Source organism: Parambassis ranga, chromosome 1 (assembly GCF_900634625.1).
Source record: "Parambassis ranga chromosome 1, fParRan2.1, whole genome shotgun sequence".
Lineage (NCBI taxonomy): Eukaryota > Metazoa > Chordata > Actinopteri > Ambassidae > Parambassis > Parambassis ranga.
The window spans coordinates 25,099,135-25,124,032 of NC_041022.1; the positions used below are offsets into that span (position 1 = coordinate 25,099,135).

The following is a 24,898-nucleotide window of genomic DNA, read 5'->3' on the forward strand; positions in this document are numbered from 1 at the left end:
ATGTGATTTACATCTGTGTCTTATAAGTTATTAATGTGTTTGGTCTTAAAGGTAACAATTATCCAGTACATCTAGTCTGATAAAGGTTTCAAACATAAAATAACAAACGCCAGTGTGAGACTCACACAGAGGAGTGCTGCCAGGTCCGGTGCGTGTGTTTGGGATCTCCTGGCCGTTGGCATCCACACACCAACACTGCCCAATGCTGGTGTGGCACTGCGTGGGCTCGTATGCTCCATACTCATTGCACTGTGGGATGTACTGACCGACAGCTGGCCGAGGACGGAAGAAGGAGAAGAAGCCTGTGCTGGAGGTGGTGGCAGCCTGGGCACTCTCTCTGTGCCGCTCACACTGGGTCTTCTCACGCTCTGTGGACACAGAGAGAGTGGAGGGTCGAGGATCTTTGCTTCAAATACTACTTTTTTGGAAACAGATCCGAATTTTAATTTAGGTAGAATCAGGTTAGAATGGAAACGGTTAGCATGATGTCAAATAAAGATAAAGTCACACAAAAACACAAAAGTTATGTTTGCTGACTGTATTGCTAAAATTACTTGTTGTGAGCTAGCAGCTATGTTTAGCATTACAGTTGATTATGGGGAGAGAGATTTGGCCACATACTGGCTTCATATGTCACCAAAGTGTATATGAATCCTGCAGTGTATTCCTTTTCCCAGCAGTCACTGGTGAGCAGTGAAACTTGGGATAGCATGGGTGGAGAATGATCCGGCAGTTGGATAGTAACACAAACAACATAAAGGAACTTCATGTGACATGCCCTAGCTCCTGAACAGAGGGGTTTTAGTACGTGGCAGCTCCACAAGCTGTGGAGAGAACCAGAGATTAAAGGCGAGCTGGAAGCTCTGTATCTCTGTGGTTGCATCCAGGGGCCACAGAGACTTTTGACAGAGACTCTGCTATCTCCACACACTTATTCTGCAAAAGGTATCAACCTGTGAGACAAACCACAAGGCAGCCATAACACTGTCTGATGGCAGCAGGGTGTCCTCAAAGCGCCACGTCATCTACCAACAATCAAACAACAAAAAATTGGACCCCTGAGAGACAAGCGAAGATCAAAGGCCGACAGTGGAAACAAAAGGAGGCTGACTGTGGCTTACAGTAAGAGACACTGACAAGTTTTGACAGGGGACACTAAATGATGCCTTTCAGAGGCCAAGCGGGTCATAAAAAGAATGAAAATATGACAAAACGTTGGAGTGGACTAGTGAAGCTGTAATTAGCTCTTACTTAGTGACACCTGGACTCACTAAAAGTGTCTGCAGCTTTAGGTCAACAGCAAACCACCAGCAGACAACAACAATAACTAACCAGGCAGCTGTTAACTACAGTCTGTCAGCCAATGTGGTGTCTGCGTAGGTTGAATATGACAAAGAAGAAGAACAAGGAGACAGGATGAAAGAGGAAAGACAGACTGTTTCCTATGTTGAAATATTGTCCCACCTGTTAGAACTCACAAGTGAACTACTGCTTTGCTTTGTATGGAAATCACATCATTGTAGGTCCGAGGAAGATTGTTCATGGGCGTGTTTTGTACTTTTGTTGGTCTTCTATCTACAATTCCACCAAGAACTTAAATAAAAATGTCTAACCCTCCATCTCTGCAGCACCTCAGTCCACTGAACTCCTAGCCAATCCAAATACAGGCTGAGGGATGGAGGAGGAGTGGAGCTTAGGTGAGGTGGCAGCTTTGTTTTTGTATTTTGATAACACATAGTGAAGCAACAGAAAAGTCTGGTACACAACAAGTCCAGGCCTTATTAGTGTAGATTTGAGATGGTGAGCTCCTATCCTGCTCAAAGCTTCTGTTAGCTATGAGATATAAGCAGACTAGGCTGTTATAACATGATGGAAAGGCTTGGTGCACCCCTAGCCTTCATCTTAGGCCCCAGTTTTTAATCAAACATAGGTGCTGTTCTGTTTTACAAAGTTTCTCCCCATTTCCCAGAGAATTCCCAGTCTGAATTAAGTTCCAGTGAGGTTTGTGTTATGCCTCATAAGTATCTACTAAAGGGGTAGTATTTTCTGTATGTTGAGGAACTTTATGCAGTCTTGAGTGTACAACCCAGAGAGCGCCCCCCAAAGCGAGTTTCTTTCTCTTGGGTAGGTTTTGGAAAAAAGTGTGTTCACCCAAAGGACAAGATTCCCAGGGAGAAACACAGCAATGTGATATATGCAGTCCAGTGCAGTGAGGAATGCTCTGATCTGTACATTGGAGAAACTAAACAACCACTCCACAGAAGAATGGCTCAGCACAGGAGAGCCACCTCCTCAGGACAAGACTCAGCTGTTCACCTCCACCTCAAAGAGAAAGAGGAGTCAAGGGAGCATCTATGTTAAGCTGGAAAAACCTTCCCTTAACAGAGGTGGCCTGAGACATCATCTTTCTACCACATACAATGCAGCTTCCATCCATTCCAGGAAGTTTGCACATACTCACAGCAAGAACAAAGGGCTGTCAACCAGTCCACCTCCGGCAGTTTCATAGCAGTTTCAGTCGTTAGACACACCTGGCCCAGTCAGCCAGATCATCACAGGTAAGTATGGAAACATTTAGAGCTATTGTTTGTAAGTTTTATCCAGACCCACCCACTGAGGTCCTCCACCACATATAAACCATGTTTCCCACCAAACAGACAGAACTGATGAGGCTGCTTGGATGAGCAGAGAAACGTCTTTAAGAGACTCTACAAGTCCAGATGCCTTGCTTCAACCTTCTCTACGTATGATGACCTGGATGACTGAGAACCTTCATCAACATATGAGATCAACATACATTATATAGCTTTGGATACACATGTAGTGCAAATTCGTAAATAACATTTATTGTACTATCACGAAGCTCAGCTGTGTATCGTCCAGTGTTTACACCTCATGTCATGTCTTCTCTGCACACTTTCACATTCTCAGGCTGAATTATCGTACAGTCACAAATGTTTATACACCACAGTGTTTACACAGCTTCCATTCGTCTCTGGAATGTCTGAAGGAGCTTCAGTCTGTGCGATCATCTGAACAAAATGGTCTGTTATTACAGCTTTTGGTCAATGAAAAGTCCTAGCACATTAATTATGACTAAAATATGTAATACAATTCTCTGAACCAGCCCCTAACTTTTTTTACCTACCTGAAGACACTGGAGTGCACTGGAAGCCGTCGCCATAGAAACCTGAATGACACTGGCAGGTGTAGGAGCCCTGTGTGTTTGAGCAGACGGCGTCACGGTGGCATAGCTCCTGCTGACACTCATCAACATCTGGGGGGAATGAAGACAAAATATGGTTTCTGTCTTCGAAAGCATTTAGAAGTAGAGACACGCGTCATATAAGCAGATCTACAAAGCTGTAGATAATGCTTTGAGATACTGACATTGCTTGAAGGTGGCTTTAGAGGCGATTCTTTAGAACCTGTACTTACACAAACTAGGCTTTGTTAAAAGCACAAAAACACAGAACAGAATTACAATGTTGAAATTTCGAGCATTCCTGCATTAGAAGGCTTTCTATCCTAGTTTAAAACAGGCACAGTGCAGTTCAATGCCAAGGAACAAGGACTCATCAGTCAACCTCAAACGGTCATCACTAAACAAAGAGGGTGGTCTGAGGTTAATAAACAGAACTCCCATTTACATCTTTAGTCATGTGATCCTAAGGTCATGTGACCTCAACAAGCATGAGACGTGAAACATCTTCAAAAAAGCTTAGACAGACCATAACTGCTAATAAAAGTGGACTTAAATCCATTTAAATCAACTTAAATCATGCCTCTGGAAATACTGAAATAAAGGCCAGGAGATTCAGCTGAATGTCTTCAAATCAAGGTGACAGGTAAAGCATTGCTACAACCTTCTCTGCACAGAGACCAGTCGAGCTGTATGAGCAGTCTTCAGAAATGGACATTCAAAATAAAAAAGATCTTCCTGCAGCAGGATGATGAGTCCAAACATTCAGCCAGACTGATGAAGAACTGTGGCCAAAAACAGACATGGAGTCCTATAACAGATGGCTAGGCCCCCACAGAGCCTTGACGCTAAACTATGAAGTCGGGCTGGATTACACAGAGAGAGACAGGACTGTGGAAAAAGGAAGTTGTTACAGTAATTCCCAAATATTTTATCTTTATCTCTGGAACTCCTACAAATGGCAAAACCGTGAGAATTGTGCAAAACACTGTCCTCTTGATACATGAGTGATTATTATGTAGTTAATGCTGATATAAAGCTTATTACATGCTCCATGAGAACAGAGAAAGTTGTTCTGGCGCTCTCTCGCTGGTTTGGGAGGCCTCGCAGCTTGTTCTTGTCTGGGCATAACTTTGTTGGAGTGGTCGCGGTGAATGTGAAGAAACAGAAACGCTTCTTCAGGTGTGCAGAATTCACACAGGTCAAACGATGCTGCACGCTGCAGTGGAAGGGCCCTATGAGTCCTGCACACACGTTTTTCATGAAGTATGAGAAGTCCCGGCCGAAATGAACTTCTTGTTCTTGTTCTTGCCACCTCGGGAACACAAACAGATTTTTCTGTTCTCACGGAGTATGTAACAAGCGTAAGTCATAGCGCTGAGGTTTGGCTGACGTGACCCCAGGGTGCGCTGACTTCACTGACACACAGCTGGGTAAGTAAATTCCCAACTCACCCTGACACAACCGGCCGTCACCCACAAACCCTGGCAGGCAGGAGCAGCCGTAGGCTGAGCCTCCAGTGTAGCTGCACATTGCTCTCTCAGGGACGTCACAGTCATGACTTCCTCTCTGGCAGTGATCCACTGGACGATTCTCCTCTGCAGGACCAGGGAGACAAGTGTTAGTCAAGTTTAAGAAAAACAAATATGTGAACAAAAAGGGTTAGATGGAAAAACAATTCTATGCTCAGTGCAGTCCACTTAACAGTATGCTGCTTCTCAAATCCTAAACCTCCTATTTTTACGTGACAAGGATGGGAACTTGCAGAGAACTGGATGGTGTCTTCATGCTGTCCAGAAGTATGACATTATGTACACTTTTCACCATCGACCGACATCTTATGTACATGGTGGAATAACAAACAAATGAGACAGAGTTTTCAAACCTTGCAAGGGGACAAACAGCTGACACATTTTTGTGACAGTACCACTGCTAATTGCTTTGAATCTTTTAATAAGCATTAGCCAGCAGCTAGTGTGTCTTAAAACATAAACAGCTGATGATAGCATTCCAAACATGATGTTGATCTGCCCATATGTGTTAGAATCAAAGTGATTCAGGAATATAAACAAAGAATAACGTCACGTCACTCATGTCTGCACTGCAATGAGTCCCATCTACAGTCAGAGTCTTACAAAACCTCCATTGTTTATGTCTGTTGGCAGCTGGTGGAACATCTGTATGCGAAACAAGGGACTCTTTAAATAAAGTCACACAGGAACCCGTATTTCCGCCCACCCATACAGCTGTCAATACACACACAATCAATTCAAACGTACCAATGCAGGTCCTTCCATCGCTAGCGAAAGTGAAGCCAGTGAAGCACTCACATCGGAAGGTTCCAGGCTGGTTATTGCAGACTGCACTGGGTCCACACACCTGAGGGTTCTCCCTGCACTCGTCAATATCTGCCAAACACACACCAACAGATCAGTGATATGTTAACCAACACATATGAAAAAAAAGTGGTGTTACCTTGGCAGTAGCGTCCATCTCCAGCAAAACCAGTTGTGCATTCACAGGTGAAGTGGAGGGCTTCGCCGGGTCTGCACACCGCGTTGATGTCACAGCCATGTCGACCTGTGTGGCACGGATTCTGCTCTAGAACGCTGCCTGTCGGAAAAATGAGAACACAATGCAGGTTAACAAAGTCTGACACGTCTTATCTGGCAGCACGGACATACAGTTCTTGAGAAATAAATGATGCATCCGACTACAACTTATCGGGAGAGATGTTCCCATCATGCAGCTGAGAGCTGGTGCTTCAGTTGAAGTTTTCTTCCTCACAGAAAACACGGCCAGATGTTCAACCTTTTGCCAACAAACTCCAGCTGTTGAGTGCTGTTTGCTTGTTTAACTCAGGGCGCCCCATCAAATAGACCCACCTGCACTTTTACCTTTAGCCCTTTTCTTTCTTTTTTTTAACAAAACATCTTCCTGATGCCCTGCCCTCCTACAATCTTGTACAAAAAAGGTTGGTATCTGATTGACCTCAGCCACTGACCTTCAACCCACCTCCCTGCCACACTCACTGCCTCTCTTGAGTGCAGCTGAGGAAATACAGCCAGGCTCAGATTACTGTTTATCTTCCTCTGATGTTCCACTGCAAACACCAGCAAGGCATAAAACTGTCGGAGGCGTGTTTCAGTGCATTCCTCTGGGTAATAACACACATTGCTTTACTCCTGACTGTCCCTGACAGAGGAGATGCAATCTGATGACCTGCAGCTGGAGTCAGACCACCTTATCCACCTCAGTGTTTCCCAACCAGTGTGCCGCAGTGGCACATTAGTGTGCCATTAGAGATCATTAGGTGGGAAATGATTCATTTTCACTTAATTGGTCCGAAAATATTATTTATAAATAATTTGTCTTTGATCGTCTATGCCAGCAGAACTATTAAATACCCCTAGAGTTAGATAAGTGAACAGACTTTTGTGTCAGTGCATGCATTGTGTTGGTCTGGCAATGTGACCACTAACTTAGTGCAGTCGGTGTGTGCGTAACCTTAGAGACAGAAATAACATGCCATCATGTACATTAGGTATAACATAAGGATATTTATTTAGACCTGTTCTACAGGAGGGTAACCCTAAATGATCTATTGATGTGGGATTTTTTAAATGTGGAATGTGCTGTCTCAATAAAGGTTGGAAAACACTGATCGCCCTGCAATGTGTCCATCTGTAACTACACAACATGAACTCTGCTCATTATGTGCGTGTGTAACAGCAAGTTTCCCTGTTTATTTATTTAGTATTGATGTTTGTGCCAAAATAGGTGAGACAAAAAATGCTAAAAACACAACGCAAAGAAAACCCTGCACCTGTTTTTAGTCAAAATAGCTAAAATATTCGGCCTATTTGAGCCTCCGTATAGGGAAAATTAGTTTACATTACAAGGACTATGAAGCAACAACTACTACATTATTTTTTATGGATTTAAAATCCATTCCTTCCGTTCCTTACAATACACCAAAATCTAACAATACACAAATTCACCAAAATATGCTCTAATTATGTGAAACAAATTACTTCTTTAAAAATAAATATTAACCAGTTAGGAAAATATTTGCCATTTACTTTCTCTTACAATAAACTAATAAACAAATTAAATACATACATTTTCAAAACACCAAAAATTCCAGTCCAATTGATATATTTGAAATCTTTAAAATTACCCCCACACAGATTCTTCCACTGATAATTAGAGAAAATTGTTTAAAAAAAGACATTTTCCCTTTTTTTGTGCATGTCAGAACTCACTGTGAATGGAGCCTATTTTGTTGCTCATGGCAAAGCGGATCAGATGGTTGCCAGTGTCAAACATGACAAAGATTTGGTCCACACTGAGCTGCTGAGGAGGCAGCGCCTCCCTAGTACTGTCGTCATGAGCGCAGCCCTGGTAAGTGATGGTCTGACGCCACTGGTAGCTTCTGATCTGGACACTGCCACCCGGAGTGGTGATGGTGTACTCGCGATTGGAGGAGGAAGTGATCACTGAATGGAGAACGAAAAATATATCCATTCAGCTAGAAATTAATAATGCATTTAATTAATTAATTGATTACACATTATGATTCGCTTTGAATGACAAAAAATATGTTAAAATAAATGAATGTTAGATTTAGTGTGTCAGCCTTCAGCTTCAGTGTTTGTATGTTGCTGCTTACAGTTTCTGCCGTACTGGTAGATCTCCTTGTAGGGGCTGATCTGGACAGACGATCCAAGCTGGATGGCAGGCAGGCGGCCTTCCAGCTCAGTGCTCACAACCAGGTGGTCGTGTTCATCGATTCCCTTAAACTGCTGTTTGATGCTCAGACGTTCGTTTCCAGGCTGGAAGATCACCTCGGCCTGCCGGAAAAACTGTCCACCTGCATGGATGTGGGTAAACATATGGGCATCAAAATATGTAATGTTTCTAAAAACGCAAAGACTGGCAAAAATGCACAGCAAGGCCAAGGCTTGAGATACAGTAAACAGTCAATTTCTCTTCCGAGAACTGGGCAGCAGTTTTGACAAAATCCAATTTTTACTTTTACTTTTAATTATAGATTATAGACTTAATTAGATTTAATTATAGACAACTACCTCACATGTTCACTTACCTATGAGGCTAAAACCATTCTGAAAGCCAGGCTGCTCCAGGGCGAAGGCCCAGCCAATGATTCCACCAAGGGAGGACAGCGGCTGCAAGGAGGGGCCCACACTGTCAGGGATGTTGCTGATGGCCACGTAGGCCCGTCCATCATTGGCCACCACGTAGGAGTGTAAATCATTGTTATTAAGTTCCACTGGTGAAGGCATATTCCCCACAAACACCCGACCATTGACTTTTCCATTCATCCTCTGGGGTTTGCCTGGAAAATAGCATTTGATTACACAAGTTCTACTTAAGTCATGAATTAATGACTTAAGTCATGAATGAGAACAAGCCGTATCATAATTCTCACCTTCTGCAACACAGTCCTTCCCGTTACCATAGAAACCAGGCCTACAGTGGCAGCAATAGCCATTGCTGTAATCCCGGCAGTCAGCGAAAGGAGAGCATTTTTGCCTGCTGTGGGCGCATGTCTCCAAATGGTATTCAAACTCTAAGGCAAGAATCACAAATGAATCAGTTCGACACATTTGGCAAAGTAATTGAAGACAAATAACAACAAAAATCAGTACCATCCAGAATTTCATCTTCATCCACCACAACAATCTGTGGGTGCTGTGAACGTGAATGTGGTGGCACTGGTTGGACAGGTTCGTGCTCAGGGTACCTTGGCTCCACTGGAGAGTATCTCGGCTCGCTGGGTTCAGGAATGGTGTACCTTGGTTGTACATTTTCTAAGGTGGGGTATCTTGGCTCAGACTGATCAGGGTATCTCGGCTCAGGTACCTCTGGGTATCTTGCGCGTTGTGTGCTTTCAGGGCTAGGAGGTGTTGGTGTCAGAGTCTCATCAGGATATTCTTCTTCTTCATATTCTGGCTCTTCAGTCTCAGCTTGTGGATAACTTGTCTGGTACTCACTGGGAATTTCAGTTGGCGTTTCTTCTGGTATTGCTTCAGATTTAATTGTCTGGGTTTGGAAGATTGAGAAGTCCACTTCCTGCTGTTCATCTGGTTGCCTTGGCAACATTGTCACAGGAGGTTCAGTAGCCTCCTCGTCCTCAGGAGAACTAGTGACCATCCCTGGTGTGATGGCGGAAAAGAATGGTGAGGCACCAATCTCGTACACCCAAACTCCATTCCGTGCAGAGTTTGTCTTTCTGGTTGGAGACAACAAGGAATAAAATCTGTTAGCAGACTTTTTTGTATAAATCTACCATCAATGCCCCTCCCATCTAAGTTCCTCTAACTCAACTCAAATTACAGTATTTCACTCTCAAAACAACCATCACCAGTGGCCAACAGGTGACACCGGACTCCTACTTGGTCAGTTCTCTGATGGAGGTCTCTTCAGTGGTGGTGGCTTGGAAGTACGTTCCCTGTTTGGTGTTCCAAAACCAGCCCGCCACAAGGCCTTCATTAAAGCCAACTTCCAGCAGCTTACTAGCTCCCTTCACTTGTGTGTAGAGGAACTGCAGGCCATCTCTAGGGTACAGGAGGATGGCGCACGAGGACGACTCCAATGAGGCTACGACCAGCTGGAACGTGTTTCTCTGAAAGAAGATGATTGTATAATTAGACTTCTTGGGTTCTTGGTGGCATACATACTGCAAATTATTTTGCCAAATATTCCAGCAGATGTATAGCATAATGTGATTGCCATTATGTTTTCAGTTTGTGGGCCTCATTAATTGCTGGGTTACAGAATATACACTCAACAAAAATATAAACGCAACACTTTTGTTTTTGCTCCCATGTTTCATGAGATGGACTTGAAGATCTAAACTTCATTCCAGATACACAATATTACCATTCCTCTCAAACATTGTTCACAAATCTGTCTAAATGTGTGATAGTGAGCACTTCTGCTTTGCTGAGATAATCCATCCCACCTCACAGGTGTGCCACATCAAGATGCTGATCTGACATCATGATTAGTGCACAGGTGTACCTTAAACTGCCCACAATAAAAGGCCACCCTGAAATGTGCATTTTGTTTTTGCTTTATTGGCGGTCTGGGGACTCAGAACCAGTCAGTATCTGGTGTGACCACCATTTGCCTCATGCAGTGCAACACATCTTCTTCGCATAGAGTTTATCAGATTGTCTATTGTGGCCTGTGGAACGTTGGTCCACTCCTCTTCAATGGCTGTGCGAAGTTGCTGGATATTAGTGGGAACTGGTGCACGCTGTCGTATACGCCGGTCAAGCACATCCCAAACATGTTCAATGGGTGACATGTCCGGTGAGTATGCTGGCCATGCAAGAACTGGGACATTTTCAGCTTCCAAGAATTGTGTACAGATCCTTGCAACATGGGGCCGTGCATTATCTTGCTGAAACATGAGGTGATGTTCATGGATGTATGGCACAACAATGGGCCTCAGGATCTCATCACGGTATCTCTGTGCATTCAAAATGCCATCAATAAAATGCACCTGTGTTCTTCGTCCATAACAGATGCCTGCCCATACCATGACCCCACCACCACCATGTGCCACTCGATCCACAACATTGACATCAGCAAAGCGCTCACCCACACAACGCCACACGCGCTGTCTGCCATCTGCCCTGAACAATGTAAACCGAGATTCATCCGTGAAGAGAACACCTCTCCAACGTGCTAGACGCCATCGAATGTGAGCATTTGCCCACTCAAGTCTGTTACGGCGACGATCTGGAGTCAGGTTAAGACCCCGATGAAGACGACGAGCATGCAGTTGAGCTTCCCTGAGACGGTTTCTGACAGTTTGTGCAGAAATTGTTTGGTTATGCAAACCAATTGTTTCAGCAGCTGTCTGAGTGGCTGGTCTCAGACGATCTCGGAGGTGAACCTGCTGGATGTGGAGGTCCTGGGCTGGTGTGGTTACTTGTGGTCTGCGGTTGTGAGGCCGGTTGGATGTACTGCCATATTCTCTGAAACGCCTTTGGAGACGGCTTATGGTGGAGAAATGAACATTCAATGCACGAGCAACAGATCTGGTTGACATTCCTGCTGTCAGCATGCCAATTGCACACTCCCTCAATGCTTGTGGCATCTGTGGCATTTTGCTGTGAGACAAAACTGCACATTTCAGGGTGGCCTTTTATTGTGGGCAGTTTGAGGTACACCTGTGCACTAATCATGATGTCAGATCAGCATCTTGATGTGGCACACCTGTGAGGTGGGATGGATTATCTCAGCAAAGCAGAAGTGCTCACTATCACACATTTAGACAGATTTGTGAACAATGTTTGAGAGGAATGGTAATATTGTGTATCTGGAATGAAGTTTAGATCTTCAAGTCCATCTCATGAAACATGGGAGCAAAAACAAAAGTGTTGCGTTTATATTTTTGTTGAGTGTAATTTGTCTTTGCAGAGACGGACTTACTATTACTGCATTAACTGCAAAAAGATCTTGTAAACATGTGTGTTCTTTGGTAATTAGCATGCTAATAAATTTATCATGTTAATTTGTGAAGCTACAAAAAAGCATGTTTCATATATAACCACTTTTTTAAAGTTATTTATTTATTTTTAACCACACCTGCTAAAATTGTCATGGAAAGACATGTTTATGTGTATGGTTGTGACTAATATTCACATATACAAGGGCTTTTAAAATACTGCAATTCTTCCCTTTTCTGAGAGTGCCTGAACAATATTGTAGTTGGCATACAAAATAAAGTATGAAATAAATACAGTAATACTCCTTGTCTGCTAAGATAAACCAATAACCCAAAAATTGTATCATGATATAATCCAGTGCAAAAATAAAACCCATTGACATAAATCACCTTAGTGGCCACTTGACCAGGCATCCCATTGGCAGCTATGTTCTCCCAGGTGACAATGAGCGTGTTCTTTGGCTCCACTCCCGTATCCCTGGGGAAAGCTTGCAGGATGTGCTCAGCGGTTCGACTCAGTATGTTGGGGCTGTTGTCCTCCCTGAAGTAGACCTTTCCCTGTCCATCACTGTTGTCCAGGTCTCCCAGCAGGGCTGCAATCATTTTGAAACTGCTGGGCATGTCCCCCAGGTACTCATTCTCAGCCGGAGGGTTGACAAAAGATACAAATCCATTGGTGTTAATCTGGAACAGAAGATCAGGTTTACTTAATCCAAGATTATTATCATTATTCTTTTAACAAAGTGCTGTATGCTTTATTTGGATATTTTACAGAAGCTCACTTAATAAATCGCACAAAAATATATGGGTTAGTTTGACAAACAAGTCTTTTATATTTTATAGTCTTTGAAAGTTAGATCTATAAATTGCATTTTAGTCATAATTAGATTGGTATTAGATTATATGCTATAGTTGTTCAAAAGTAACAGTAAACAAAGTTTACTAATTTTCAAGTATTGTAAAAAAAAAAAAAAAAAAAGATTGCTTGCTTTCTTAGCAGGAATGGGCTTCCATACAGCAGACAAAGAGGATTATTACACAGTGAAAACTCAAGGGGGCCAGTTTTAAAAAAAAATCTATACGTTTAACGAGTGTGGAGAGATATGAATGAGAGGAGCCTCAGCCCACAGGAATTCCACACAAAAACTCCCCATTCACTCAGAAGAACAAAGTCTTTAACATCATTAACTTAAATCCACCTTACTGTTTGAGCCAAGAACACCACGAACCATGACCATGAAGTGTATCCTCTCCTTTCCAGATAAAGCAGTAGATAAGCAGTCACTTTATTTCAGGGATAGCAACTAGAATGTTTTTATAATGTCTGCAACAACTCATTTTTTAAATATCTCCACTAAAGCATCTCGGTAACAGGAGATTAAAAACCTTTTGAGAAGCCAGGTCTTCTGTCTGGGTTTAGATGGGGGTTCCGGTTGGGTGCAGATTCCCTGCAGGACCCTGATTCTGGAGGAATTTGGCTAATCTTCTCTGGACCGCAGTACAAATGCAGGTAACAAAGGAATGAAGGAACCTTCGGTTAGGGTTGGAGTGGTCTGAATTGTACCTACAGCAAAGATCAGTCATGGTTGGTAATTTTTCATACATCTTGTGTGCGGGGCTCGATCCTAAGTCTTTTTTTTCATCATATACAGTGTAAAATTCTACCTAACTTTCCCAAGGGACTAAGAAACATTTGAGTACTTTAAGTTCTCTATTTTTTTGGTGGAGGAATCAGATACTGAATGAAGTTCCAGGGAATGATTTAACTCTCAATAGTCTGTTCTCCAGTGGCAGTTTTTAATTCTTCTGAATATTTTGTAGTTCTTAAGCCAACAAACAAAAATGTGTACATTGTGCTTTGACTTAATAAAATAGAACTATTTTGTAAAATAGAAGCCCTCAACTGATGAGCAATAAATGCATTGAAAAACAAAACAAACCTTAAAGTTTACATTTCATTTGGACATAAACCCTGCCTATACCGGTTTTTTCTCTCTTATTATCAAGCTGAATAAAATTAACAGAAGGGTTGCAATGTGAGTCATTAGTGTCCCATTAGTGCAGATCAGTGTTCCTGAGCAGCAATCTGGTTGCAGGCTGTATAGCTATTACTATTATTGACTAAAGGATTGTGGGGCTGTTTTTTCAAGAGAGGCTCACATATTCAGGTGGTTAATGTGTAACTGTCAACTAAGGAGCTCCAAACAAAGGGCACTACAGGAATTCCTGTTGAACTGTATTTTTGTCTTGTAAAAAGGCACACAGTAACTCATGTTTTGAAGGTGCTACAGCTACAGCCTATCAAGGTTTGATACGTTAGAAAATCAGTGATCAGGGATTTTTCTACAGGTGACTGTGGAATAAATTGCAGGCCATTTTCACCAAGTATCCAGTCTTAGTCCTTGACCTTTTTCCAACCACACTAAGGTGTGCTGGAAATGGAGTAAAAATTAAGATCATTTGACTTGATCAAACAACAACCTCCAGGCCAAACAAAAAAAGCAAGGGACCAAAAATCTACGGTTCCTTATGTGGCCATTTGAGGACTAGCATCAAAGGACCCAGATAAAACAGCCAACTTTACAGCAGAAATATGCCTGCTATTCATTTACTGTAGTGACATTGAACTTCAAGGCATCTATAGATTGACAAAAGGGTATTTTTTCCAGGTACACTGCATGAGGAACCAGTGTTATCTTTTAAACTGCTCACAATGACTATAGGGTAGTTTAAACTGCTGCAGCTCAGAGGCTAACTTTATATTTAATGAGAGCTGATACTGGTGCGTGACTGAGGCCCAAACTGTATATAATGGATAGCATGGACTTTCTGCTGTCAGCCAGGCAGAAAGTCCAAACAGCTGCACCTCTTCTTCATGTCTTCCTGACAGAGAGAGTACAGATGATAACCAGTACTTATGCTAAACACATTAGAATATTACAGTGGTTCCACATTTTGATGACTCTTTAATCCACTTGTACCACAGATGGGGATTTGGGAACCATCTTATATCCTCTAAAACCATCAATATAACATTGTTCATCATGGAAAGCATCACACACAATTTCATCTGGTACTTGAATGCAACTTTATCATTGCTAGAAATGGTTTTGCTGACACATTTTTCTACATTTCAATTGTTACTCAGTAATATCTTAGTGACAGACAGAATTAGTCACAGATACAATTATTTGAACCCTGCTCATTTTGTAAGTTTGCCCACTAACAAAGAAATCAGTCAGATCAGTCTAATTTCAATGGTAATGATCCCTTTGTAAAACGTGCTTTAGTACTTGGTGGTAAAACCTTTGTTGGCAATCACAGAGGTCAGAGCTTTCTTGTAGTTGGCCACAAGGTTTGCACACATCTCAGGGGGGATTTTGTCCTAGTTCAGCAGATCCTCTCCAAGTTATTGTTTGGTGGCTGATGTTTGGCAACTCAGACCTTCAGCTTCCACAGATTTTTTTACGGGATTAAGGTCTGCAGACTGACTAGGCCATTTCAAGACACATGGCAGGATTTCAGTCCTTCATGGTGTAGTGTGTTACCATCAGTCTTCTTGGTCACTATGGTCCCAGCTGCCTTGAGATCATTGACCAGTTCCTCCTGAGTAGTTCTGGGCTGATTCCTCACCGTTCTCATTATCACTGAAACTCCACGAGGTGGCATCTTACATGGAGCTCCAGACCGAGGGAGATTGGCAGTTATTTTATGTTTCTTCCATTTGTGAATAATCACACCAACCGTTGTCACCTTCTTACCCAGCTGCTTGGTGATGGTCTTGCAGTCCATTCCAGTCTTGTATAGGTCCACAGTCTTGTCCCTGACATCCTTGGAAAGCTCTTTGGTCTTGGTCATGGTGAAGAGTTTGGAATCTGGATTGATTGATTACTTCTGTGGACGGGTGTCTTTTATACAGGTAACGAGCTGAGAGGGCTCCCAGTGTCAGTTGTATAAAGCACACCTGTGAGCAGAAATCTTGCTGATTGACAGGAGATCAAATACTTATTTCATTCATGAAAATGTGATTTAATATATATCATTTTGAAATGCAATTTTCTGGATTTTTTGGTATTGTTTTGTGGGCAAACTTACAAAATTCGCAGGGGTTCTAATAATTCTTTCCTGTACCTCATAGGTCTTCACAAGCAGTGAGTCCAAAGGTCAGAGCTTCTAAGAACTTGAAAGAAAAACATCTCTGTGAGTTTGAGATGATGGTGGAAGATGAAAGCAGTGAGGGAAAAGGAGACAAAGCGAAGAGCCGTCCTGCTTGAGTGCCTCTGTAAATACTCCAGTGTCTCAGCAGAAACATGTCTTCAAGGAGGCTTTTGACTGCCACCATCCTTCCCCCACCACCACCCCACAAAGACTTCCTCCAGAGAACCGCATGACTGGCAGCCGCATGTGGGTGAAAGGCCAGGGTCTCCCAGCAGGTATCTGACTTTAGAGAAGACACCTGCAGAGCTGAGGACGCTCGGGCTACATCACAGAGGACACAGGAGATCTTTTGTCTAAATGGAATTAACAGCTCAACACATTCCTAAAGCTTTAGCTTTCAGCAACAAGCTAAATGGAAAGATGATAGGAGCATTGTCTTTGTGAGAATAAAACCAAAACTTTTTCTTTTTGTTTTTTTACTCATTTTGACTTCAGTTTCAGAATTCCATTTAAAAATCATTTTTTCCCCAAAAATGTCTGTTTAAGAAGCTAAGAACTTAAATAAATAAATCCTGCATGTAATGAAGTCCTCCAAAACATTTCACAGCATGGAACTCACTATTCACCACTCACACACATCTGTGGAAGTGATGAAAACAATGAGTGCATTTGTGTGAAGCATGTTGTTGCTCTGTTGCATACTGTGTGTGTGATACTTTCAGCTGGCCGGGCTCAACATGTAATAATGCCTGTACTGTCCGGAGACCTGGAGCACTGAGATCTCATGTTTTCCTCAGGGGGGAGGTTTGCCAGGACGCCACTGACATCACACATGTCCGACCCCTGAGATCATCATTATCAGTGTGAGAACAGCAGAGGGAGGAAACACCCTGAGCGCTGCCATCTGGTTTTGGAGGACAGATGTCTACACATTCCAGATGTGCCAGGTCTGCAAGGACGCTCCACTTCCTGACAAACGATCCAGCACACGGCCGGAAAAACCTTCACGGCAGCAAAACCTGGAGCTCAGCCAGGAGATAGAATTTTAGTTTTTAGTTAGGAATTTAAACCCTCATGTTGCTTTGAATGTATAAGAAGAGGCTTGAAAAGTGTCACTGCAGGGCTGATAATTACTGGGGAAACGCAGTGCAGCAGGATGTCACTCATTTTAGGGGGGCTGGGAGGGTAAGTTGGAGACACTTAAAAGAGGGGGTGGGTCCTTTATGAACTCACAGCGACCAATTAGAGCTTCACACTGCGAGAAAAGAGAGAGAGAGATAATCACTGGCAGCTGTCAGTCTGATGCTTTTACTCAAATATTCCCTCTTAGAAAAAAAGTTTAACTGCTCAAATCTAAACCAACAAAGCATTCACTCAGTAAGAAGATATACCAAAGTCCTCCAAAAGTAAGCAAGGATTTTAACAAGTTGGATTGAAGAAGAAGAACAAACAGAAGAACAAAGTTGAGGGTGTTCCACAAATGTTCGATGCTCCTAGAAACACATCGCTACAACATGAATCTACAAAGCTCTAAGCCAAGCTAGAACCTTAACACAACTAAATCAACCAATGCTTATATTAAAATCTAACTAAAAACTATGTAGACATACAGCTCAGTCCTCCCTCTCCTTGGCCACCTTCTCTAGCTCACCAAAGGGAATACCAAAAAGTTATAATGCCAACCAAGAGATATAATCCTTGAGCTGTGGCCCCTTCCATTTGAACATATTCAGAACACCTCACAAGGGGCAACCTAACCAGATCGTTGAGATGCCTCAACTGACTCCTCAGAAAGTGGAGGAAGGAGCAGCAACTCTACGCTCAGCTCCTCACCCTAAAACTTTCCTAAAACTATAAGCATCTTTTCAGATTCTCATGGCCATAAGTGAGAGTAGGGTAGGTAGATCAGCCACTAAGTTGACTGAAACTCATAATGGACCAGAGCAGACCCCATGCAATACATGAGCTCCTCCACTTGAGGCAGCAATTGTTTCTTTTATTGTGTTCTTCAATTTTTTTTAGTGTAAAAAGTTATTTCAGCACTTGTATTATGTTTACATGAGGTCTTAGATGGTTTTGATAGACTGACTTTTAGGTACATGTAGGCATTGCCACAATGGCTGTGCAAGCAAGACAACCATTGTTTTTCCAACGTGATGTCATGCCATGGGGTACAACTACGACAGGATGTATGATGACATTCTGCCTACACTAACAACAGTTTTTTTAACTGCATATTATTTTGACGTTTCTTGTCATTTCACGCAGTTTTTTAACAAAAACATTGTTGGTTGCATAATGCTGTGGACCTTTCATGCACACTTTAAGGCAGGCTTGCTGTTAGGTTTTCATTTTCACGTGTAATAAAGTTTTATTTTCACTTGCTGTAAACTTTCTTGGTCATAGTTAGTTATTAGAACTAATGTTAAACAGTTAGAGGTTAAATAAAGTTCAAGGTTTGTCTTAGAACACACACACAAGAAAAACCTTCTGTTGCTGCAATAGCATGTTAATGCAAATCAGTGGAAACGAACGTGGCGTGAAATGACACACAAAATGCTGCATATTAGTAACACACAAAATGACTCGAGAAATTAGCACGTTATTCAGACACCATTTGGTGCAACCAGGCTCTTTGAAAAAGTCACTTTACAATAAATACAATAATTGTATACGCTGTAAAAGCTGAATCAAAGTTTACGAAAACTCCTTAAATGGTCACTGTGGTCACTACAGTCATCCATTTTACACAGTATTTATTATTGAAGAGAAGACACATTCTCAGCACTTATTTACAGTAAGATCATTACTGACATAGTAAAACTAATATAATCTAAGTTATTTGTCATACACAGCACATGCTTTGAGGATTTTAAAAACACACACAGACTAAATAAGAGAATTAACTTCACAAACAACTCAACACACAAAATTTAAGTGTTCAAAGAAATGCAAACAGCTTTCAGCTCTGAAATGGTTTGTTTAGACAAAGTTTGAGTCTTAGTTTTTGAGAATTTGTCAAAGCAAAGCCATCAAAGTATCATTTGCAGACAGAAATATCAACACAAGCATCTAAAAACAACAGCCTGCCAACAAAGTATTTGCCTGTGAGGTAAAACCAACAGGACACCCAGCATCCATACATTTCCTGTCCTGTATGTGAATGCAGCCCACGGCTGAACAGCTAAACACTGTTTAACTACCTAATCCTCCGAACAACAAACCTGAATACATGTCTGCTCACAATTAATTAAACAACTTTGGCCCTCGGTGTCTGAAATAACGTGAAACACGAAGGCGACCGGAGTTCACTGTGTCCCGTCAACTTCCTGTGGAGACAAGGGGACATCTGTGTGGTCTGAAGCTTTTGTTTTAACAGGAGGAAGACAAATGGTGAAGTGACTAAGACGGGGGGAGAGGGGGGCACAAACAATGAAAGTTCCAGGCCTGTGTAAATTCACAGAAAGTTGGTCAAAAAAGTAGGTACTACAACCTGTCATGTTTCAGCTTAACTTTAATTCACCAACCTGCCTTCTTTCACACATATAATTAGCTTAATCCTAGTCTTACTGTGGCTTTTTTTTAGTTTCCATAGTTCTGTTATAAATTGTGATTTGTGTACAATGCAGTTTTTGTAAGTAATATATCAATGTATATATTTTTAGGGAAAATACATAGAAAAATATTGATACATTTCATTATAATGCCAAATTTACCTAAATTAAACCTACACTGTTTCTGTGTTTCTCTGCTGGTAGCGATGTTTAATCAGCGAGCATTCAGCCTTTAGTTAGTGTTTTATTTTTAAAATCTACCGGAAAACTCTCTGGTGTTCTGGTGCCTGACTTCCTGTCTGCTCGATCTGGTTGGTGCAAATTTATGCGTCTTGGTCAAGCGGCAAACTTCAGGGCTCAAACTTGAAGCCCATGTGGAAGTGTCAAAACTTGTAATTCACGCCGCAACTGCCGACTTCACAGCAGAAATGAACATGTCTACAGCCTGGGTGATGTCACGGAAGCTCTGCCCACAGTTTTTACTGTCAATGGTCTTGGCTCAAAAACAGAACAGGTGTGTATCTGTTGTGGAGCAGCACTTCTGGGACACTTCTGAAACGCACTGCTACGCAACTGGTGTAAATACTCTCATTAAAACAGAAGTGTATCAACACTGGCTGCCGCTACGCTTCCGTTACGCATCTGGTGTAAATCCAGCGTAAATGTTATGTGTATGTCACTGACCAGGACCAGTTACTTTGTCAGTATCAGCCCTGGTAGTACAATTTCCAAGTTATGATAAAGTGATCTCTGTGGTGGAGAAGTACAAGATGTAGCAGGGGTCTACTCTGAAAAAATACTGAAAAGTGGAACAACACAAATTAAACAATTGAGCATTGCCAAACATGGTGATGGAGGCTTTATTTACCCATATTGGTGGACCCTTGATTGACTCACTGTTAGAGCCAGCCCCTGGAGGCACAGGGGCGGAACTGCAGTTTTTGACCCTTCCTAGTAGGCTTCATTTCACAGCAGGTTGCCTCCAAGACATAACTTAGCTGATGAAAGGAAGATGGAGGAGACATTGAGGACAGCAGCCAGCATGCTGCTAAATAAAAGACAGCTCAGGCAGAGGCAACAGGTGTGTCACCAGTGAGAAATGTAACAGCGACAAACAACAACACGCCTTCCAACCACTTCTACCAATAATCTGGATCAGACCTCATGATCATGCACTACAGAGCAGAAACATGACATGAGGTTCTCAAGCCCATTGATCCAAACACGACTGTGTCCAAACAAGATACTGCTTTGCACTATTGGAGGAACCAGCGGAAAAAGGTGTTGAACTTCAACTGAGTTAACCAACAACTGTAGATGCTCTAACCTGGATTAGCTGTCACATGACCTCAGGAATGCATGTGCATGTGCATGTGTGTGTGTGTGTGCGCGCTCACGCGTGTGTCAGCCATTGAGGGGCTTATCTTGGTTAGCTTTTAATTGACTCACATTCCAGCCCCTGTTCACATATTCACAGAGAATTCAACACCTCTGAACTGATCTAAACTAGAAAGACAACGCCACCCAAATCAGAAATCAGCAGTGTCATTATGGATCCGAAACAATTAACCTCAACTCCAGGCAAAGGGACACAGAGGCCCCGCCCACACAAGGACGAAAACAACAAAAGGTTTGTATCGTATAGGCGCATAACTAATGTATGACACAAAACAATCATGTTTTAAAATCCATGTTATTCTGTTTTACGTTGAATTTGTGTGCATGCCCATGTCTTCTTTTCTGTTTTTGTAGTGTAGCTGTGGTAGCGTTAGAGCGCCACTCACAGGCCTGGCATATGTACAGCGTTTTCATAGGTTTTGTGTGGATTCATGTGGACGCCGCATTATTAAAACAATGTCGTCTGTACGGAAAACATTTTGGAAACAAAAACAACTTAGTCTCCATGTGGACGGGGGAGAGGACTCTTGTTTTGTAAACACCTATAAAAATGTGTGAAGGTAATCAAGAACCAATAGAAGAGTTTATCAGGCTTCAACAAACAAAGAGAGCAGACAGTACTCCAAGGCTGTATTGACACAGCAATTTGCTTATCAATCAGATCAATCAAGCAGGGGCACACTGCTGAAAACTTCAACTACTGGTCTTGAAACATAATGAAATCATCAAAGAATTGAAGGGGTCAAATGAATAAACTGTTGTTATTGCTGAATTTCTGAGATTTGAAGTGTAACTGCAGTTCACCAGGAACTATAAGTATAGTTTGAAGTCGGTTACATAGTGCAGAATAAACAGAAAAGTCCATTGAGATTTTTAAGGACTATCCTGAAATCATGAAGTGAATGAAACTGCAGTGACAACAAAGAGCAGCACTGGGCCGAGTCAGTCATCATTTGAAGTGTTGAAAGCAGTGGGAACTGTCACAAAGTTAACACAGATTGAGCCTGAAGTACCAGAATAACAGCGAAGTCCTGGAGAAATTAGCTTTAGAGTATTAACTTGAAACCAGCTGTTCAAAAGTAGAGCTGATGCCAGTAGAAGTGACTCTGAAAGCAGCAGAAGTAGCTTACTGACCTGTGTGTGTTTAGGATGAAGACATACTTGTAAGGCTTGAGATGCCAAATTAAAAGGTAATACTGTTACTTTGAAAGCATGTGAGCAATTATTACATAAAAGTAACTTCATGTTTAGAGTAAAGCACAATGGAAATAAAATGGGGATTAATAATACTCACATAAAACTAAAACTTTGCATTATCTGTATCACTATACATTTCAGAAATCATGAATTCATCAGTCAAAATTATATTTAAAGTCAAATCCAGTTCTAGAATGTTGTGCTAAAACTGAACTTTATCAAACAAACAAATAAAAATCAGCCTTTACGCATTTCGGGGTTATTCAGCAGTTTCCTCAACTTGATGAATTTCACATTTAAACATTAACATTAACCATTTAACGGGATGATAAACTCACATAAACTTTGTCGAAAGCTTCACTGAAGAACAGCAGGGACTGGTTCAGATAGAGCTCGGCAGTGGCGTCGGAGCCGGGCTGCAGCTCATGGTCCCCGGCTTCTTCTCCGAACTCAAACAGCTCCTCGAACTCCAAAGCCCGGGTCCAAACACTCAGGCTTAACATGCACGACCAGACCCACAAGGAGCTCCGGAACCAGGGGCCCATCTTCTAACCCTGCTGATGCTCCACAGGTAGCGGTGTTCTCCACTGAAGAAAGTTGGGCAGGATGTAAGGTCAGCGGGCAACAGAGAGAACCGACACAGCAGCGCTCACCGGCGGACTGAAGGAGACGGACAGGCGGGAGGGAGGGATGAATGGATGGAAGAACAGTGGGAGTAACAACCACACAACTTCCGCGAATTCCTATCAAAGTAAAGGTCGCAGCGATCCTAAATTCAATTAAATTCAATTCAATTCAATTCAATTAAATTAAATTCAATTCAATTAAATTCAATTAAATTCAATTCAATTCAATTCAATTCAATTCAATTAAATGTCATAAGTATTATTCTTTTTCTTTGTGTAATTACTTTTCATTTTAACATCTCTAAATTGCATATAAGATGTTTCGAATCGTCACGTAGAGTAATGTGTGTGTTGTAAGTTTGGTTTCTTAAAAAAAAAACTACACAACAAAACACTTTTCCATACATTTATAAACAAGTATGTGAACCAAACAAAGGCACCTGGCCACAAACCACAATCACATTCTACAAAATAATAAGAATAAGGCAAAGAAGCAAGTAAACCTACCTATCATTAGGATATTCAGCAGCTGCATATCAATGCCACCTACTGGACGCAGGCTGTAAGTACAGAATTGTTTTCTTTAGCCTTCCACTCCACAGGAGACACATGCAGAATGTGTGTAGGGTTTTTTTTTAAAGGAGAAAGGATGTTTGTTAGTTTGCACAAATATATGACCAACATTTTGTATTGTCCATGACCTTGTGACATTAAGGCTACAAAATCGAGTTTGTGACCACTGTAGGAGTGAGTGTGTATGGCAAGGGTGAATAGCTTTTGGCATTGGTGGGGACCAAGTCTCCGACAATTATTATTTTGATGAACTAATTTCATTAGGGAACTTGACTTTAAGTGACTTACAGGTTTATTTACAAAATAACTCCTTATATAGATCTTCTTTGTGGCTGCCATCTCTTCAAATGCACCAAGCCACATTTGGTGGTTAAATCTCACTTTTCATTAATTACTCACCAATCATTATGGTCAAATATGACAGGGTCATCATTTTAGGGGATTTTATCATTCACGTTTGTTGTCCTACTTCTTCTCCACTTGCCTCCGACTTCATTAAACTGCTACAATCTTTTCATCTGAACCAACATGTAAAATCCCCCAGCCGCAGCAAAGGTCACATTTTGGATCTTGTGATCTCAAACTGTGTTGCCGTAGAACAGGCATCCCTAACAGCATTTCCTGTCTCTGATCACAGCGCAGTGCAGTTCCAAATTCCACTCCTTCCTGACCATAAACCCATCAAAAAATCCACTCTCGCCCTCTGAGCTGACTCTCTGCCCTGATTTTCTGTCAAGCTTTTATTGAAAATTGGGAATCTGAAAAGGAAAACGGCAGCACAGTTGAGGAGCTGGTTAGAAATTTTAATAGCACTTGCTCTTGCATTTTAGACTCCATAGCTCCGGCTAGATGTAAAGTTTTAAAGCCTGCAGTCCTGCCTTGGTTAAATGAAGAGACAAGGACGTAGAGAAGATTGAAGCAAGGCGTCTGGACTTGTAGAGTTTTCTAGAAAGACAGGAACATAAGAGATTGCAGACTGACTCCGGTCTGCACTCAATTTTAATCCTCCTAGACCTCAGCGCCGCATTCGACACTGTGGATCACAATGTTTAAATCAGCCGTTTGAAGTACACTGTTGGAGTCAGTGAAGTGGCACTAGGATGGTTCACCTCATACCTGTCTAACAGGTCCTTTTCTGTGAGACTGGGTGACACATCCTCAGTGTCCGCCCCCCTGTCCTGTGGTGTGCCCCAGGGGTCCATACTGGGTCCTCTTCTCTTCACTATCTACATGCTACCCCTCAGTGATATCCTGCACAGACACAATATTAATTTCCACTGTTATGCCGACGACATTCAACTCTATATACCACTCACACCCGGTAGCTCTGATGTCTCACATATCTTGTCCTGTTTAACAGAAATTAAGAACTGGATGTCCAGCAGTTCTTACAGTTAAACAATGCTAAATCAGAAATTATCATCATTACACCTTCCACCCCCAACTCCAGTTATGTTGCCCACTTCTCCACCTGTCTTGGCACCTGGTCTAACAATATATGCACTGAGGTCCGCAACTTGGGTATCATCTTTGACCATTCGACCATTCCTCTCCTCGTGTACCTATATATGGGATATATATATCCATCCATCCATCTTCTACCGCTTATCCGGGGCTGGGTCGCGGGGGCAGCAGTCTAAGCAGGCACACCCAGACTTCCCTCTCACCAGACACTTCCTCCAGACCTTCTGGGGGAATTCCAAGG

The 24,898-nt window shown here is 42.1% G+C and overlaps 1 protein-coding gene across 1 annotated transcript in view; it reads right to left on the reverse strand.

The window, feature by feature from the left end:
- The window catches only part of LOC114442536 (nidogen-1-like), a 29,333-nt gene extending 6,120 nt beyond the window's left edge, over window positions 1–23,213 (reverse strand). Inside the window, exons 1-14 of the mRNA XM_028416215.1 lie at window positions 23,128–23,213; window positions 22,333–22,654; window positions 12,078–12,371; window positions 9,622–9,851; window positions 8,875–9,458; window positions 8,655–8,795; window positions 8,310–8,561; window positions 7,875–8,075; window positions 7,468–7,701; window positions 5,678–5,815; window positions 5,482–5,610; window positions 4,657–4,800; window positions 3,149–3,277; window positions 126–368 (exon numbers count right to left, since the gene is read on the reverse strand). Of these exons, the coding sequence (XP_028272016.1) occupies window positions 126–368; window positions 3,149–3,277; window positions 4,657–4,800; window positions 5,482–5,610; window positions 5,678–5,815; window positions 7,468–7,701; window positions 7,875–8,075; window positions 8,310–8,561; window positions 8,655–8,795; window positions 8,875–9,458; window positions 9,622–9,851; window positions 12,078–12,371; window positions 22,333–22,539 (2,926 nt within the window). The 5' untranslated portion in view covers window positions 22,540–22,654; window positions 23,128–23,213. The remainder of the gene's footprint in view (window positions 1–125; window positions 369–3,148; window positions 3,278–4,656; window positions 4,801–5,481; window positions 5,611–5,677; window positions 5,816–7,467; window positions 7,702–7,874; window positions 8,076–8,309; window positions 8,562–8,654; window positions 8,796–8,874; window positions 9,459–9,621; window positions 9,852–12,077; window positions 12,372–22,332; window positions 22,655–23,127) is intronic.
- Window positions 23,214–24,898: the final 1,685 nt, after the last annotated feature.